The sequence below is a fragment of the Cyprinodon variegatus genome, unplaced genomic scaffold (assembly GCF_000732505.1).
Source record: "Cyprinodon variegatus isolate N-32 unplaced genomic scaffold, C_variegatus-1.0 Scaffold1527, whole genome shotgun sequence".
Taxonomy (NCBI): domain Eukaryota; kingdom Metazoa; phylum Chordata; class Actinopteri; order Cyprinodontiformes; family Cyprinodontidae; genus Cyprinodon; species Cyprinodon variegatus.
The window spans coordinates 121,516-134,482 of record NW_015151980.1 but is presented as its reverse complement, the minus strand read 5'-3'; the positions used below and the strand labels follow the sequence as shown (position 1 = coordinate 134,482).

Sequence of the window (12,967 nt, the reverse complement as noted above, 5' to 3'; positions counted from 1 at the left end):
TAATACACAGCTATATGCCTCATTAATTACAGAAATTACTTTCGGAGAGCAACACTTTAAAGATTTATGGTTTGTTTGATATTACAGTCTTTATTTTGATAAACTGAACATTTGAATCAATGTTTTTTGCTTGTGAGAACTGATCTGGTGCTTTTTAATCTTTCAGTACCCGTATATTCCAGCTCATATTACTAAACCTAAGGAGCATAAAAAGCTGTTCCTGGTCCAGCTGCAGGAGAAAGGTTTGTATCTTTGTAACGTGAGAACTGTTGTCAAATAATGCCATTTAATATCAAACGAGGCTCAAATGTCACAGATTCTTCATACATTTGAAATCTGTAACTAATATTTTCACAGCATTATTCGCCGTTCCCAAAAATTATAAGCTGGTCGCCGCTCCATTGTTTGAGTTGTATGACAACGCCCCTGGATATGGACCAATCATTTCCAGTCTACCACAGCTATTGAGCAGGTAAAGATTAGTTTTATATATTAGCTGATTAAATTTGACTTAATTAAATCATATTTTCATTAGGAAAAAATATACACAAATAACAATCCTTGTATGTTATTTTTTGAAGTGTAATTTTGATGTTAACATGTTGCTATATACGTAAACAGGCACTTTTTCCATTGATTAAATGCTAATTAATGTCAGCTGGTTCTTTAACAGTCACCCTAAAGTGACCCCTCGAATCAGACTTCAGTGTTTGATCAGTTTCTTGAACATTAAAGGTAGCGGATGATGTGCCTGTAGGTTGTTCTATGGGGCAGGAATAGGGTTTATCGGCTAGAGCCGCACAGAATATCTCAATTTCATTGCCGCCACAATACCAGTAAACACTATATTAATATAACCTAAAAATGCTTGGATCACAATACACCTGAAGTGGCATAGCACAGAAATACCTTAATTGCCCACAGAGAGGAAATTCTGGTGACAGTGGCAAAAACAAGCAGATAGCAGAGAAGTTACAGGTACAAGAAATATTGAATAATATGGAAAAAAGAAAATTTTTAAAGTTAAACTATAGCAAGGAAGAAAAAAAAAGGAAACATACAATAATTTACAGATATAATAAAACTCACAGCAGCTGACAAATAATCATTAACAATTGCGCAGATAAAGGTACTGATGCACAGAAACACAAATTGAGCGGATTAGAAACACTACAATATAGTCTTAAGAATAAGAGAAAACAGTTATTGATCAGATAAAGAACTTGTGCAACTAGTAGTTTTTTGTTTTTTTTTTGTTTTTTTTTATCAAGTTTTTATGCTTTTGATTAGGTGGATTTTCGGATTTTAGCTAAACTACATTTTTCGTATCACAAGTCACTCAATCTGTAACTGGTCCTTTCTGCTTCGTAAGAAGATGACTGGACGTAGTTGGAGTTTGAGGGTGCCCATCAGAGGAGTGGCTGAAATATGGATAAATCTGCCACTGCCATGTTGTTTGTAAGGTTATCTTGGGAACCAAAGTATAATTGATGGGCAATTTCAATTGTATTTGCTATTTAATGGAAATACAAAAATTGCATTTTTGAGATTCACAGAATATCATTATATTTTTGCACACATTTGTAGTGGAAACATAGCTAGTCACATTAACACTTGGCTCAACGTTGTCACATGTTAAGCTGATATTATGCAGCTTTATGGTACATGATGATCTTTTTTTTTTCTTCTTTGGCCTTATTATTGCCAGTGATAAAGGTGACGTCATCCAGTGAAGGGCATGCTATTTCTAATGCCCTCCTCCTGTCAGATTTCAACTTAAATGTGTGACGGACTTGAGATAAGTTCATTAAATCTTGCTACCGACCAGAGTTGGTTCACAGAGTAACTTGCTGTAGGAAGGAGTCAGAATAATAGCCATTTGGCTCTCTGAAACTGAAAATGCAGGATATGTGGAAATTTAACCCCAGAACTTTATTCTGAGTTATCACTTATCCTGCTTTCTGCAATCATTCTGCAATTCATGCAATCTTCTATCCCCTATACATCAGAAATCTGAGATACAAACAACTATGAATGTAGAGGAGCATACTGACTAAATAATAAAAAAAAAAAAGGAAAAGAAAAGACAAAAAAATAGGCTGAACTTAAAAGTTCAAGAATAAACAGTTATTGTTTTTTGTAGTTTTAAAGATGTCAAAATTTATTTTTTTTATTTGTTTTTTCCTAGGTTCAACTTTATCTACAACTAACCCAAGCAGCGGTGTGGCTGTCTCTGTGAGTGCAGCCAGAGAGGCATTGTGCTGAAAAAAAGGACTCCATCTCTTCTCTATCTTTTACAAATACAAACACCTGTCATGAATGGTAAATAAAATATCTGCAGGGGTGTTATTGCTATTGTAAGGAGCAAAACATTATGTTCGAGTTGTTTTTTTTTTGTTTTATTTTTTAAACTTGTGAAACTGCAACTTTTTGTAGTATGCAGGTCTGTGTCAGAATCTGGTTTTATGTTTGCCTGAAAGATGCCAATGTTTGATTAAAAAAAATACAACATTGCGTTTCCTGTTGTTTAAACCTGTACCCACGCTGTCTTTTTTAAAATAAAGTTGTGTTTATAGTAAGTTTTATAAAGTTTATAGATCTTGTATGTTGATGAGCACTGTTTCAGATTCTTTTAAAGGAAATTCATAAACTTGTATACAGTGAAGGGACTTAGAATATACATCGCAATGAAACAAATGCCTGTTATTAAGATCATAGGTGCAGATTTTATATACTGAAGACTGCTCTCCTTAGCTGAGAAGGTTTTTTGATGGAAAACCTAATTACTAATTCCCTTTTATGCAGTGCTACAGTTTGGTAACTCCGTTGCAAAGTTTATTAAAATATAAAGTAATTGGATCTTTAAAAAGCAGGAAAAAATGTCTTAAAATGCTTAACCCACTTATTGTAGTAACAAGATTTATTATGACCTCTACAATGAAACTTTATAAAGCTGTAGAGATAAAGATTACACTATTACTTTGTAAATGCTTTTTAGAAATGTGTGCCGTTATTTATATTAGCACAATTCCTTGGTTTGTTTCAGACTATAATGTGTACCAACCAGGTGATGGCATGAAAATGCAAACCTTACATCAAATAAGTGCAATCTTAAATTTCTGAGCTACAAAGGGACAGACCTCCATAATCCGTAGTTCAAACTGACACATTTATGCAAGTAATCTTTGATTTTATTTTGTCATTTTGTATACACAAGTGTAAACAAAAAGAAATTTTGTTAAGTGCAGCTCTTTAGAGTTTGAATTTTTTTAAAGTGCAGATAAACAGCAGTGATACAAACATTGTGATGAAAAAAATGATGTAAGCATATGACTGTATAGTTACAGTTCCATCAGTTTTTTTTCTATATAACCCATTTTACAGTAAGTAATCTTATCTAAAACACAAACTCTTGAGGTGACATATTTTTAATAGTGATTAAAATATATGCAAATGCAATAATTCCCTGGGCTTGTCTTTTGAGATTTTTTTTTATCCTATTGCAGTTCAATATGATTTCCTACAGCAGCGCAGATTTAAACGGGAATTATATTTTAATTATAATTATAAACAATTGTTTTGGAAACTATATTTTTTGTTTAAACATGTTTTGGTGCTGATAGCAAGGAAGAACTAACCTGACAACAGCCAGATGCATGTCTCGTCAGGTTGTTGTCAGGTTAAAGAAGAACATCTCTCAAAAGAATCAAACAATTTAAAGTGGATATTTAGAAAAAAAAAAAAGATAAGTTTACAGTGTATTTAAAATCTACCCCTATGTTTTTTTTTTCTCCATGACGGTCGCCAAACTTGACGTCAGACTCCTAGAATCTGACGTAATTTATCCGCGACACCGCTTCAATCTGCCCGTACACGCTGTCGGCGTTTGTTTTGTTTTTTTTTATTTAAAGAGATTTCTCTATTATGAGCTCCAAACGACCGCAGAACGAGAGCGGTGAGACAGGAGGGAAGAAGAAAAAGAGGAGCAGCAAGGAGACCGTGGAGCTCTGTGGGGCTGTGGAGGAGGAAGAGGTGAAGGGAGCAGTGAAGGAGGCATGGAGGAGCAGGGTCCACTACAGCAAAGGTTAGGGGAGCAAACCGTGTTTATTGTGGACTGATGCTGGTTCTGATCACATTTGTGGTGCCATTATTAACTCAATCCAGTGGCACTTCCTAGAGGGACAGATGGGAGCCAAGAATTAGGGAGGGTACATTAGAAACACTTTTTTATTTTATTTTTTGGATTAATGTTGGGCTTTGACTACTTTTCCCTATGAATGTGTGTAACATAGGCATCATGACCTAAATCCACCATCTCACAACATTCTTTAAAAATAAAACAACACATGAAGGTAAAAATAAGCGCCTTCGTTTGATGTGCTCACACGTATATAGTTTATAGCCAGCATTTCCACTTTGGTGTCAATTGTGCAATGAACATTCATAAAGTCTCGTCATTCAATCAGATGCAACTTAGTGACATTCTTTTTAGAGTAAAAATTTGTTGTTTTAGTTTTTCTTTTTGCTTTTTAAAATCCAATAAACCTTAAATCTTAGTCTTTTATTTTCTCTCGACATTTTTGATTATTTTGGGATTCCATACTGACACATGGAGTCATTGGGCTATAGATCAGGGGTTTCAAAAGTCAGGGTTGCAAGACACCAAGTGTGGGGTCACATTTATTGTGATATGAGGTAATATAGAGGGCCAAAAATTATCATGAAATAAATAAATATACTATAAAATAAGCTGATGGGATATTGATTTATCTGAAATGTATTTATCAATTTAATACATGATTCAAACATTAAATGTGCACTAAAATGCACAATTGAATAATTAAATATACCGTAAGATAGTTAAAATGTTTTTTTATTATGAATTAAATAGTTAAATGTAATTAAAGAATACATTTATTTTAAAATGAATATAATTCTTTCACTTTTTTGTGTTAATAATTATATTGTGAAGTGGCTAACTGTATTTTTAGGGAATCACCAGTCTGTTAATGTTAATTTTTGGTTGACAGGCTGATATGTTTGGGAACCTCAGTTCCAGATTATCTGTTATGAAGTATTTATAGATGCAGGTTGCACCAGCAGATAATCCTAAAGTCTCTACTTTAGTTTTCAAAAGATTGAATTCTGAAATATGAAAACACTTGACTGACTTCTCCATGTGGGATTGTTGTCCAGGGGACCTGCAGTTGGACTGCCATCCTTTCCCTCACTGCATAATCAAGAACTTCCTCAGGAGCCAAACCTTTGTTGAAAGCCTACAAAGAGAGCTGCTGGAACTCAACTTCAATGAAAAGTCAAATGATCTGTACAAGTTTAAACAGGTAACCCATTCATCATACTGGTTTATTGCAGTAGATATGTTTTTTCTTTTTCGTTTTGATAATCTCGTCCTCCCCCATCTCTTCAAGTCAGATGATCTGAAGAAGAGAAAGGAGCCACACATTGCAGCAGTGAGGTAACAAAATCAAATCTTACAGGTTTTTACGGGACATTAAAATTTATACAAAGTGGCTAAATGTGTTTAGAAATGTTTCTAGGGTTCTAGAGTTCTTGTTTCTGTTCAGATGTGAGGTTTAAACAGAGGAGACGCACAATGAGACATTTAATGGTTGATTAATCTCTTTGCTCCAGCACCAGAGCTTATCCTTGATACCAGAGACATAAACCTACTTTTACTGTTATCAATCTTTCCTATCTAAACCTTTTACCTCTTTACACCAGTGTCACAGAAGGTGCATTAATGATGGCTGAATTCAGCTAAATGTCTCCTAGATGAAAAGAGGAGACTTCTAGACACTTTAAAAGGAAAAAATCCCACAGATTTTATTACTATGCTTTTCTTGCAGTTTTTTTTTTCTAATACAGAGATTATTTCTACATGAAACTTTAATTTCTTTTAATACAGTTGCTGCTATCCTGACACAGATTAAATTGTTTAAAGCACGGCTCACCAGTAAAAATAATAAAAATAAATATTGGTAACAACAACAACAAAAAAAACAATGTTCATGTTTTTATCCTTTTATGACTGCTTGAAAAAAATGCTGATCCAGATATTTAGGTTTCACAAGAAAAAATGACAGGAAACATTTACTAATAAAAATAAAAACACAAAGCTTTTCTCTTTTTCTGTGTAAAAAAGGAATATGTGGAATTTAGAGAACAATTTTGTTTGTTTTCCATTTAGAGTAACAAAAAATGAAATTAATTTAAAACAAAAACAATTACAAAAACAAAAAAACTGATCTTCTTTGCATTTCTAAAAGGAAAATCAAGCAACCCAAAGATACATTGACCTATGATGAGCAGCAGTTTGGGAGTCCCTTCAACACAGAACCAACCGAAGTTAGATCAAAATGGCCTCAAAATAATTGGTTAAAGCCTCCATATGATTTAAGTAATATGATTTGTTTGTTGTTTTTATTTACACACACATATTGCCTGTTTTTTTCATTTACAGATTTTAAAATGTATTATGTGAGATTAGTGATCTCGTCCACCAGGGGGCGCCAAAGATTACCTCCTAGTACCCAAGGAATAGTTTCTTGTGTTAAAGTGATTTAATGAAAAGGGGATGCTAAACATTTATAAAGGAATTGTTTGTAACTTAAAAGGAGCAGAGTTAAATCACAACAGGTAGTTGATGATAGTTTATGATAGTGAGGGAAAAATCAAAATTTTCACCTGGAAAATCAGGTGATGCATGCTGTCACTCTTTAAGAGGGTTATTTATAGTCTTTTTGTTTCCATAATAGCTTCAGGCCTCAGAGAGAGAGAAAAAAAGCCCTCTCTTTCATTTTCATAAAGGATTTTTATTTTTTAAATTAGGCTGTATGTGTCTTTGAGATTTAGATTTTTAACCTGATCAAAAGATAAATGGCCAAATTTTAAGTGAGATTGTGATCCTCATGAGGCTCAAAGAAATGTATATAAAGGAAATTTGATCCAGAACTCTAAAAAGTGGTCACACCCATATCTCAGCACATTCTTATAATAAGGAGCTTAAGTTTGAAGGAAGGAGCTTCCAAAATATAATAAAAACAAACATTTTGTTTGTCAGTTTAAAGAAAACCATAAGAGACTGACTATAAGCTTTCACACCCACTAATATAATCCAGTCTTGGGGATTAAATGCTGCGATTAAATATACAATAAGAGATGCCCCCCCCTCACCTCTGTCTGTGATCATCTATAATTCATGCCGCAGCAAATGCCATGGCAGGCTTTTTGGGCATTTCAACAGTCATCCTTTTATAGTTATGGAGGGTTTCTATTGAGTCCAATGTGAAATGTTTCTGCTTCTGTAGGGGGGCCCTGTTTGGGCGTTTCCGCTCTTGGCTCGGGGATGTCCTGGGCGTCGAGCTGGAGCCCACTGTGGATATTTCTTGTGCTAAATATGAATATACAGGTGAGACTTACCCAAAAACCCAGATAATCTGAGAAGGTTGTTGCATGTGGTTTATAGTTTTTTATTATATCTTTAAGATGTTCTTTTGTGCCATGATGATGAGCTGGAGGGGAGGAGGGTCGCTTTCATTCTGTATCTTGTGCCTCCATGGCAGAGCAGTGATGGTGGCACCCTGGATCTGTACTCCACAGACAGTAGGTACCTCACATCCTGTGTGTATGTGGGTCTACAGCTGTATTGTTACATAACAGCTGCCTTTTACTATCCTCAGGTAATTTCCAGCCAGAGAGAATAGTGAAGTCCCTCGTACCTTCTTGGAACACCCTTGTACTGTTCGAGGTGTCTCCAGTATCTTTTCACCAGGTGAGTATTTGGGTTTTATTAAGCCATGTTGGTTAAAATAGGAGGGTAAGGTGAAGTGTTTCTGATTTTTTATTTTTTTTTTTCTGCAGGTTTCTGAAGTTTTATCACGAGACAAGTGCCGTCTCTCCCTGAGCGGCTGGTTTCACGGACCTTCTTTGGAGCGTCCTCCTCGTTTTAAGGAGCCATCCATCGTGAAGCATCCTCACTTACCGAGAGATGTGAGTGCTTTGGGAAACGGTGATAAGTCGTGTTTTCAGGCACTTTCATTTTAAGGTTTCCCATCGATTTTGTTTGTTAATCTAGCTACACACTACATGCACCATATTAAAAAGGAGTTTTATTCTATTGAAAATCAAAGTGACACTTGATAAGATTAGTGGCCAATTCTGCAGATTTTTCACATATCTAATTTTAAAAATCTAGCAGATATAATTGAATCTGTTACAAAGGAGGTATCTCTTAATGAGGCATTCAAATGTGGATCTGCTGTTGTGCTTTTGATTCTTGTCCTCTGCTTAATTGATGGTTGGAGATTGTTCTTTAGGATTCCATTGGGTCGTCCAGATACTTATACCATAAAGCAGCCCCAGATAATCACACTTCCACCACCAGGTTTCACTGCCAGTATGATATTCTCTGGTTATAACGTGTTAGATTTATGGCCCATGGAATGAGACACACGCCTCCCATAAAAAAAAAAAAACCTTCGTCTTGTCAGTCAGCTGAATATTTCCACAAAAGTAATGTTGTTGTATTATTCTACAACAAGATTACAAAAAGTTCCCCCAAATGTTTGTAATCTTGAAACTCTCTCATGGCTGATAGTCTATCTTGTCACTAGATTTCAGGTGACTGGCAGTAATCAGGTCTGAGTGTGAATGGTGAATATTAAAGAGGTAAATTCAGAACAAGGTTCGCCTTTTAGCCTAATAAATGAATGTATTCTAAAACTTCATGTTTTATTTATTTATGGCTGGGTGATTAGTAAAATAGATTAATTGTAATTTCTGTTTATGAAAATTTAATATTTGGTCAATTTATTTGTATTTTTTTAACCATCAATCTACTACTTTGACTTCCATAGCTCAGAGTGACATCCGTTCATCAGTTGGACTTATATTTTTAAGCCCTATCGCCCAGCCCTATATTTAAACAACCTCATGTTTAAAATTTGTTTTAGTATGTGATTGATTTAAGTATAATGAAAAAAGCAAAAACAGAAAAAGTGTGCAGACAAATGCTCGTCTCAGCACTGAATGAAATGACTCAACAATCCTCTAAAGTCTGCCTTTTATTGCTCCTGACAGGAAGCTGTCCTGTTTGAGTGGATCAATCCCCTGTACTTGGATATTTCTCATCAAGAGCAGATTCAAACAGAGTTTGAAGACAGCTCTGAAATACAGCTGAAAGATTTTTTAAAGGTAACACCTCTGCCTTCCTCTCCACATTTCTTCTTTCCAGGTTTTCTTCCATGTTTATTGTCATATTTCTTTCACAGGAGGAGAAATTCAGGGAAGTGAGGGAAGCTCTGCGACAGAGTCGCATTGAGTGGATGAAGAGAGGTCCGGCTAATAAAAGGTGGGAGGTTAGACAGACGGGATGTTTTAGCACCATGGTAGTGGATTATCATGCTTAATCTTATTCCAGGTGCTATGAATCAGCATCTCTGGACTCTCTGCCTGAGTGTGTAAACGAGTGCTGGGAGCTGCTTCGCTCGGAAGCCTTCTTCTTGCTTCTCTCCAATTTTACTGGCCTCCATCTGCACTACTTGTGTCCGGCAGATGAGGAGGACGAAGAGACGGAAAAGAAGCACGATAACGAAGAGGAAGAGGTTGCAGGAACATCAGCTGAATCATCCACAGCTGGAGCGTCCAATGGAGGGAAAAGTATGTGAAAGTGTGGGTTCAGATTTTAGCTTAGCTACAGGTTTGTTTATGTGCTGGGATCTTTGTTCTTCAGAGCTGAGCACGCCCGTGTGTTGTGGAGAAGTGCGTCGCTGGTCTCATGGCAGTTACACTTTGTTGCATGATGCTGAAGCTGCACAGGCAGAGTACGCTCTGGACCTAATCCTGCCCTTTGGTTGCACAGGTGAGTCACACACATTAACAGAGTAAGAGGAAAGACTTTCACTGTAACACTGAATTCATGTCTCATAGAGTGGGAGACAGAGTTTGGGGGTTCAACATGTTATGTTGCCAATGAGGAGGATGAGGAGGTGAGTGTCACCTTTTTCCAAAAGCAGATACTTGCATATCACATCTGTGGGTATCGTTAATAAACTTCCATCATCTTACAGCTTCTGACTGTGTATCCAGAGGAAAACTCCCTCGCTCTTGTCTACAGGGACAAAGAAACACTCAAATTCGTCAAGCATGTCAACCACAGAAGCTCCCATGTGGACGGTTCCACCTGTAGGGAGTTTTATGACTTTTCTTTTGTCTACTATGAATAAAAATATATTTATCACTAAATGCTGGAGTTTTTTTGTTTTTTTCTTCTCCATTTATATCAGGATGTATATTGACAAGTGGAATTTGCTGTAAATATAGAACTTTATACTTTAGTTCAAGTCTTAATATTATATGCATAAAATTATGTATTTAACAAAATATTCAGACATTCTTAACTTCATCACTTTAATCTTGAGCTCTTTAGTTTAAATGCAGCTAAATGAACCAGAAAGAACTTTTTTTTTCTCCTATAAATTGTTCAACAAGACAACCATGAGTTATATCCTTTACAAATATGGTTTTCACAGGATGGAAGTGAAGGAAGCCATTTATGTTAAAAGAGAAAATCACCTTAAACAGAGGGGGTGAACTCGGGTTTTATCTCTCAAAAACCTATAACACAGCGATAGTTGACTCCTTCCTGCTATCATCTTGATCCTCATGTCTATGCAGGGGACAAAGACATCTCGCCTGGACAGCCATGCCAACAATGCCCCTAACGACTCCCTTTTCAGACGCATGGGCCTGTACTGGGTATTGCAGGCTAACAAAAACCTTAGTGACGGACGCGTTCTTCGTGTTCAATTTGCATGTTTTCTAAGCAATAACAAGGCTTTTTTTGGGCTACTCAATAAAGCTTGGAACTCAGCACTAATCCAGACATTTGAATGGAATGAAAAATCTTCCTGGATTGGAAGTGAAACGTCTTCAAACTTGAGAAACAAAGTCTACTGGTCTGTTTTTTTTTTTTAACGTTTCTGGAATTTTCACGAGATGTTTTAAAGAGGAAAGCCAGAAGAAGATGTTATTAGTTTGCTATAAACCATGAGACCAAAAGTCGATATCCTGCAATTTTGAGATATCTCCTCTGCCTTACCAACTTCAATGAAATGGCTAAACTAGCCCTCTAGTAGTAGTCAAGCTATGCTAATGAGCTCTTGCCTTTATGCTACTTATTTAGCACTACTTAAACTATTTTTTTTCCTTTAGAAAAAATAAAAAAATAAGTAAGAGTAAAAAAGTACTTTGTAAAATGGCTATCCAAGTACTGAGTAGTATCTGATGTACTGTTTATGTAATCAGGCTAACAGTTTAGGGAAAATTCTGCTTTTTTTTTAAGCATAAAATAGAAAACTAAAAATAAAAAGCATGATTAGGTTGAAACGTAAAAACAAACAACATGAACTTATAATATCCTAACAGTAGGTAATGCGTATAGCTAATGATACAGAACTTCAATCAACGGTATACACTGTTTACTGTATTTTCACCTAATCTGCAAACACCTTTAGTTACTTCTAGTACCTGGAGTAAGCAGAAAAGTTTACTCAACTAAATGTAACTTGCAACTGACCACCTATGCATACATTTAAATTTGAGAATAATACTCCCAACCTTTAATTTTTATGCAAGGGTAGAAAATATGTATTTGAAAAAGCAATAATTAAAGGGCTTAAATCTTTTCTCTTTAATGGAATATTAATTATGCACAGTCCTTCTAGGAAATGAGGGAAACCCCAGACATTGTAATTACACTGTACAGTTCTTCTCTGGCCAAATTAATGGGACAGACAGGATGTAGAGAAAGTTACAATGAGGCAACATTTTAACCAACGGTGTTGTCATGTCAATATATCCAACCAAACACGTGATTTTAACTCTTCTGTACTGTTTGTGGTTAACTCACTTATTATATATTCTGCTTTATTCTATACAGATTGTTTAAAACTAAAGACTCACTGATAAGTTTCTTGTTTTGTTCTACATAAGCTGGAGAACCTCCTTCTTCCTGTCAGTTTTTTTTCTCAACACCGTGCCGAATCTGACCAATCACAAGCAGCCTGGCTTCCCCTCAGCCAATGGGAGGCCAGGAAGTCATTTCTATGTCAAACAGAATTTTGTCAAGAGGAAGCACCGCCGCACAGCAGAAAAAAGTTATTTTCATTCGAGGTAAGTATGTCCGCATGATACGTTTTACCTCACAGCGAATCAGTGATGGATAAAGGTTGAAACTGCGAGTTTTTATCAGTGTGTTTTAAGCTCTTCAGTGATAATTTTACACGATGAGAAAGTAGTTTTTACTGCTGATCTGCGTGAGGTTTACTACTACTAGCATCTCAACGACAACGACGTCAAAACAACCTTATAGAGGCGTGAAACACATGGTTTCTGACTCGATCTGCACCCAGTGTTATTATTAAACAGTTATACTTCATAACAAGTAACTAACTTTCACTGTAACCTAAGTTCACCTGTAGTTGTGGGTCAGCTTGTTTAGCATTCACTGTTAAATGACCACAGAGAGCTGTTTGTTTTGTCTCAGTAGCCTACAGAAAGTAACAGTGCAGCCAACAGATTTAGAAAAAACAAGCGAACACATAAATGCTACAATTCCAGTATGAGTGAAATTGGAAGTGCATTAACAATAGTGACATTTATAGTTAACTAGCAGAATAATAAACTGTGTATAGCTGCCGGATTTGAATGTTTAAATCTATTTCACAATTTCTTACATGGTACCCACAAACTGTGATGCTTTGCTATGAGATGGGAAGGACACAAAGTAAAATATTCTGAAAAAAAAAAAAAAGGCATAATTGTTTTTTACCAATTTTTACATATTAAAATATTCAAAATATGTGGAATATGTTCAGTAAGTATTTTTTTTGTAGAAACTTTTTATTTTATTTATTTTAAGAAAATTTTACTTGTTTAATTTTTGCAG

General features: G+C 35.5%; 2 protein-coding genes and 1 long non-coding RNA gene across 3 annotated transcripts in view; all 3 read left to right on the top strand.

Moving 5' to 3' along the window:
- Positions 1-39: 39 nt before the first annotated feature.
- On the top strand, positions 40-2,576 carry LOC107103779. The gene is made up of 3 exons (XR_001482205.1): positions 40-242; positions 358-472; positions 2,189-2,576. It is a non-coding gene; the product is annotated as an uncharacterized LOC107103779 (long non-coding RNA).
- A 1,290-nt stretch (positions 2,577-3,866) lies between these two features.
- On the top strand, positions 3,867-10,251 carry ogfod1 (2-oxoglutarate and iron-dependent oxygenase domain containing 1). Its single transcript, XM_015403603.1, has 13 exons — positions 3,867-4,084; positions 5,197-5,342; positions 5,430-5,476; positions 7,329-7,429; positions 7,507-7,623; positions 7,701-7,792; positions 7,882-8,010; positions 9,100-9,213; positions 9,291-9,370; positions 9,440-9,678; positions 9,752-9,880; positions 9,949-10,007; positions 10,089-10,251. The coding sequence occupies exons 1-13, from the start codon at positions 3,925-3,927 to the stop codon at positions 10,242-10,244; spliced, it is 1,569 nt and encodes a 522-aa protein (XP_015259089.1). The 5' UTR covers positions 3,867-3,924; the 3' UTR covers positions 10,245-10,251.
- A 1,848-nt stretch (positions 10,252-12,099) lies between these two features.
- Positions 12,100-12,967, top strand: part of tradd (TNFRSF1A-associated via death domain) — an 11,254-nt gene continuing 10,386 nt past the window's right edge. The window contains exon 1 of the mRNA XM_015403602.1: positions 12,100-12,192. The gene's annotated coding sequence lies outside the window, so the exon portion shown is untranslated. The remainder of the gene's footprint in view (positions 12,193-12,967) is intronic.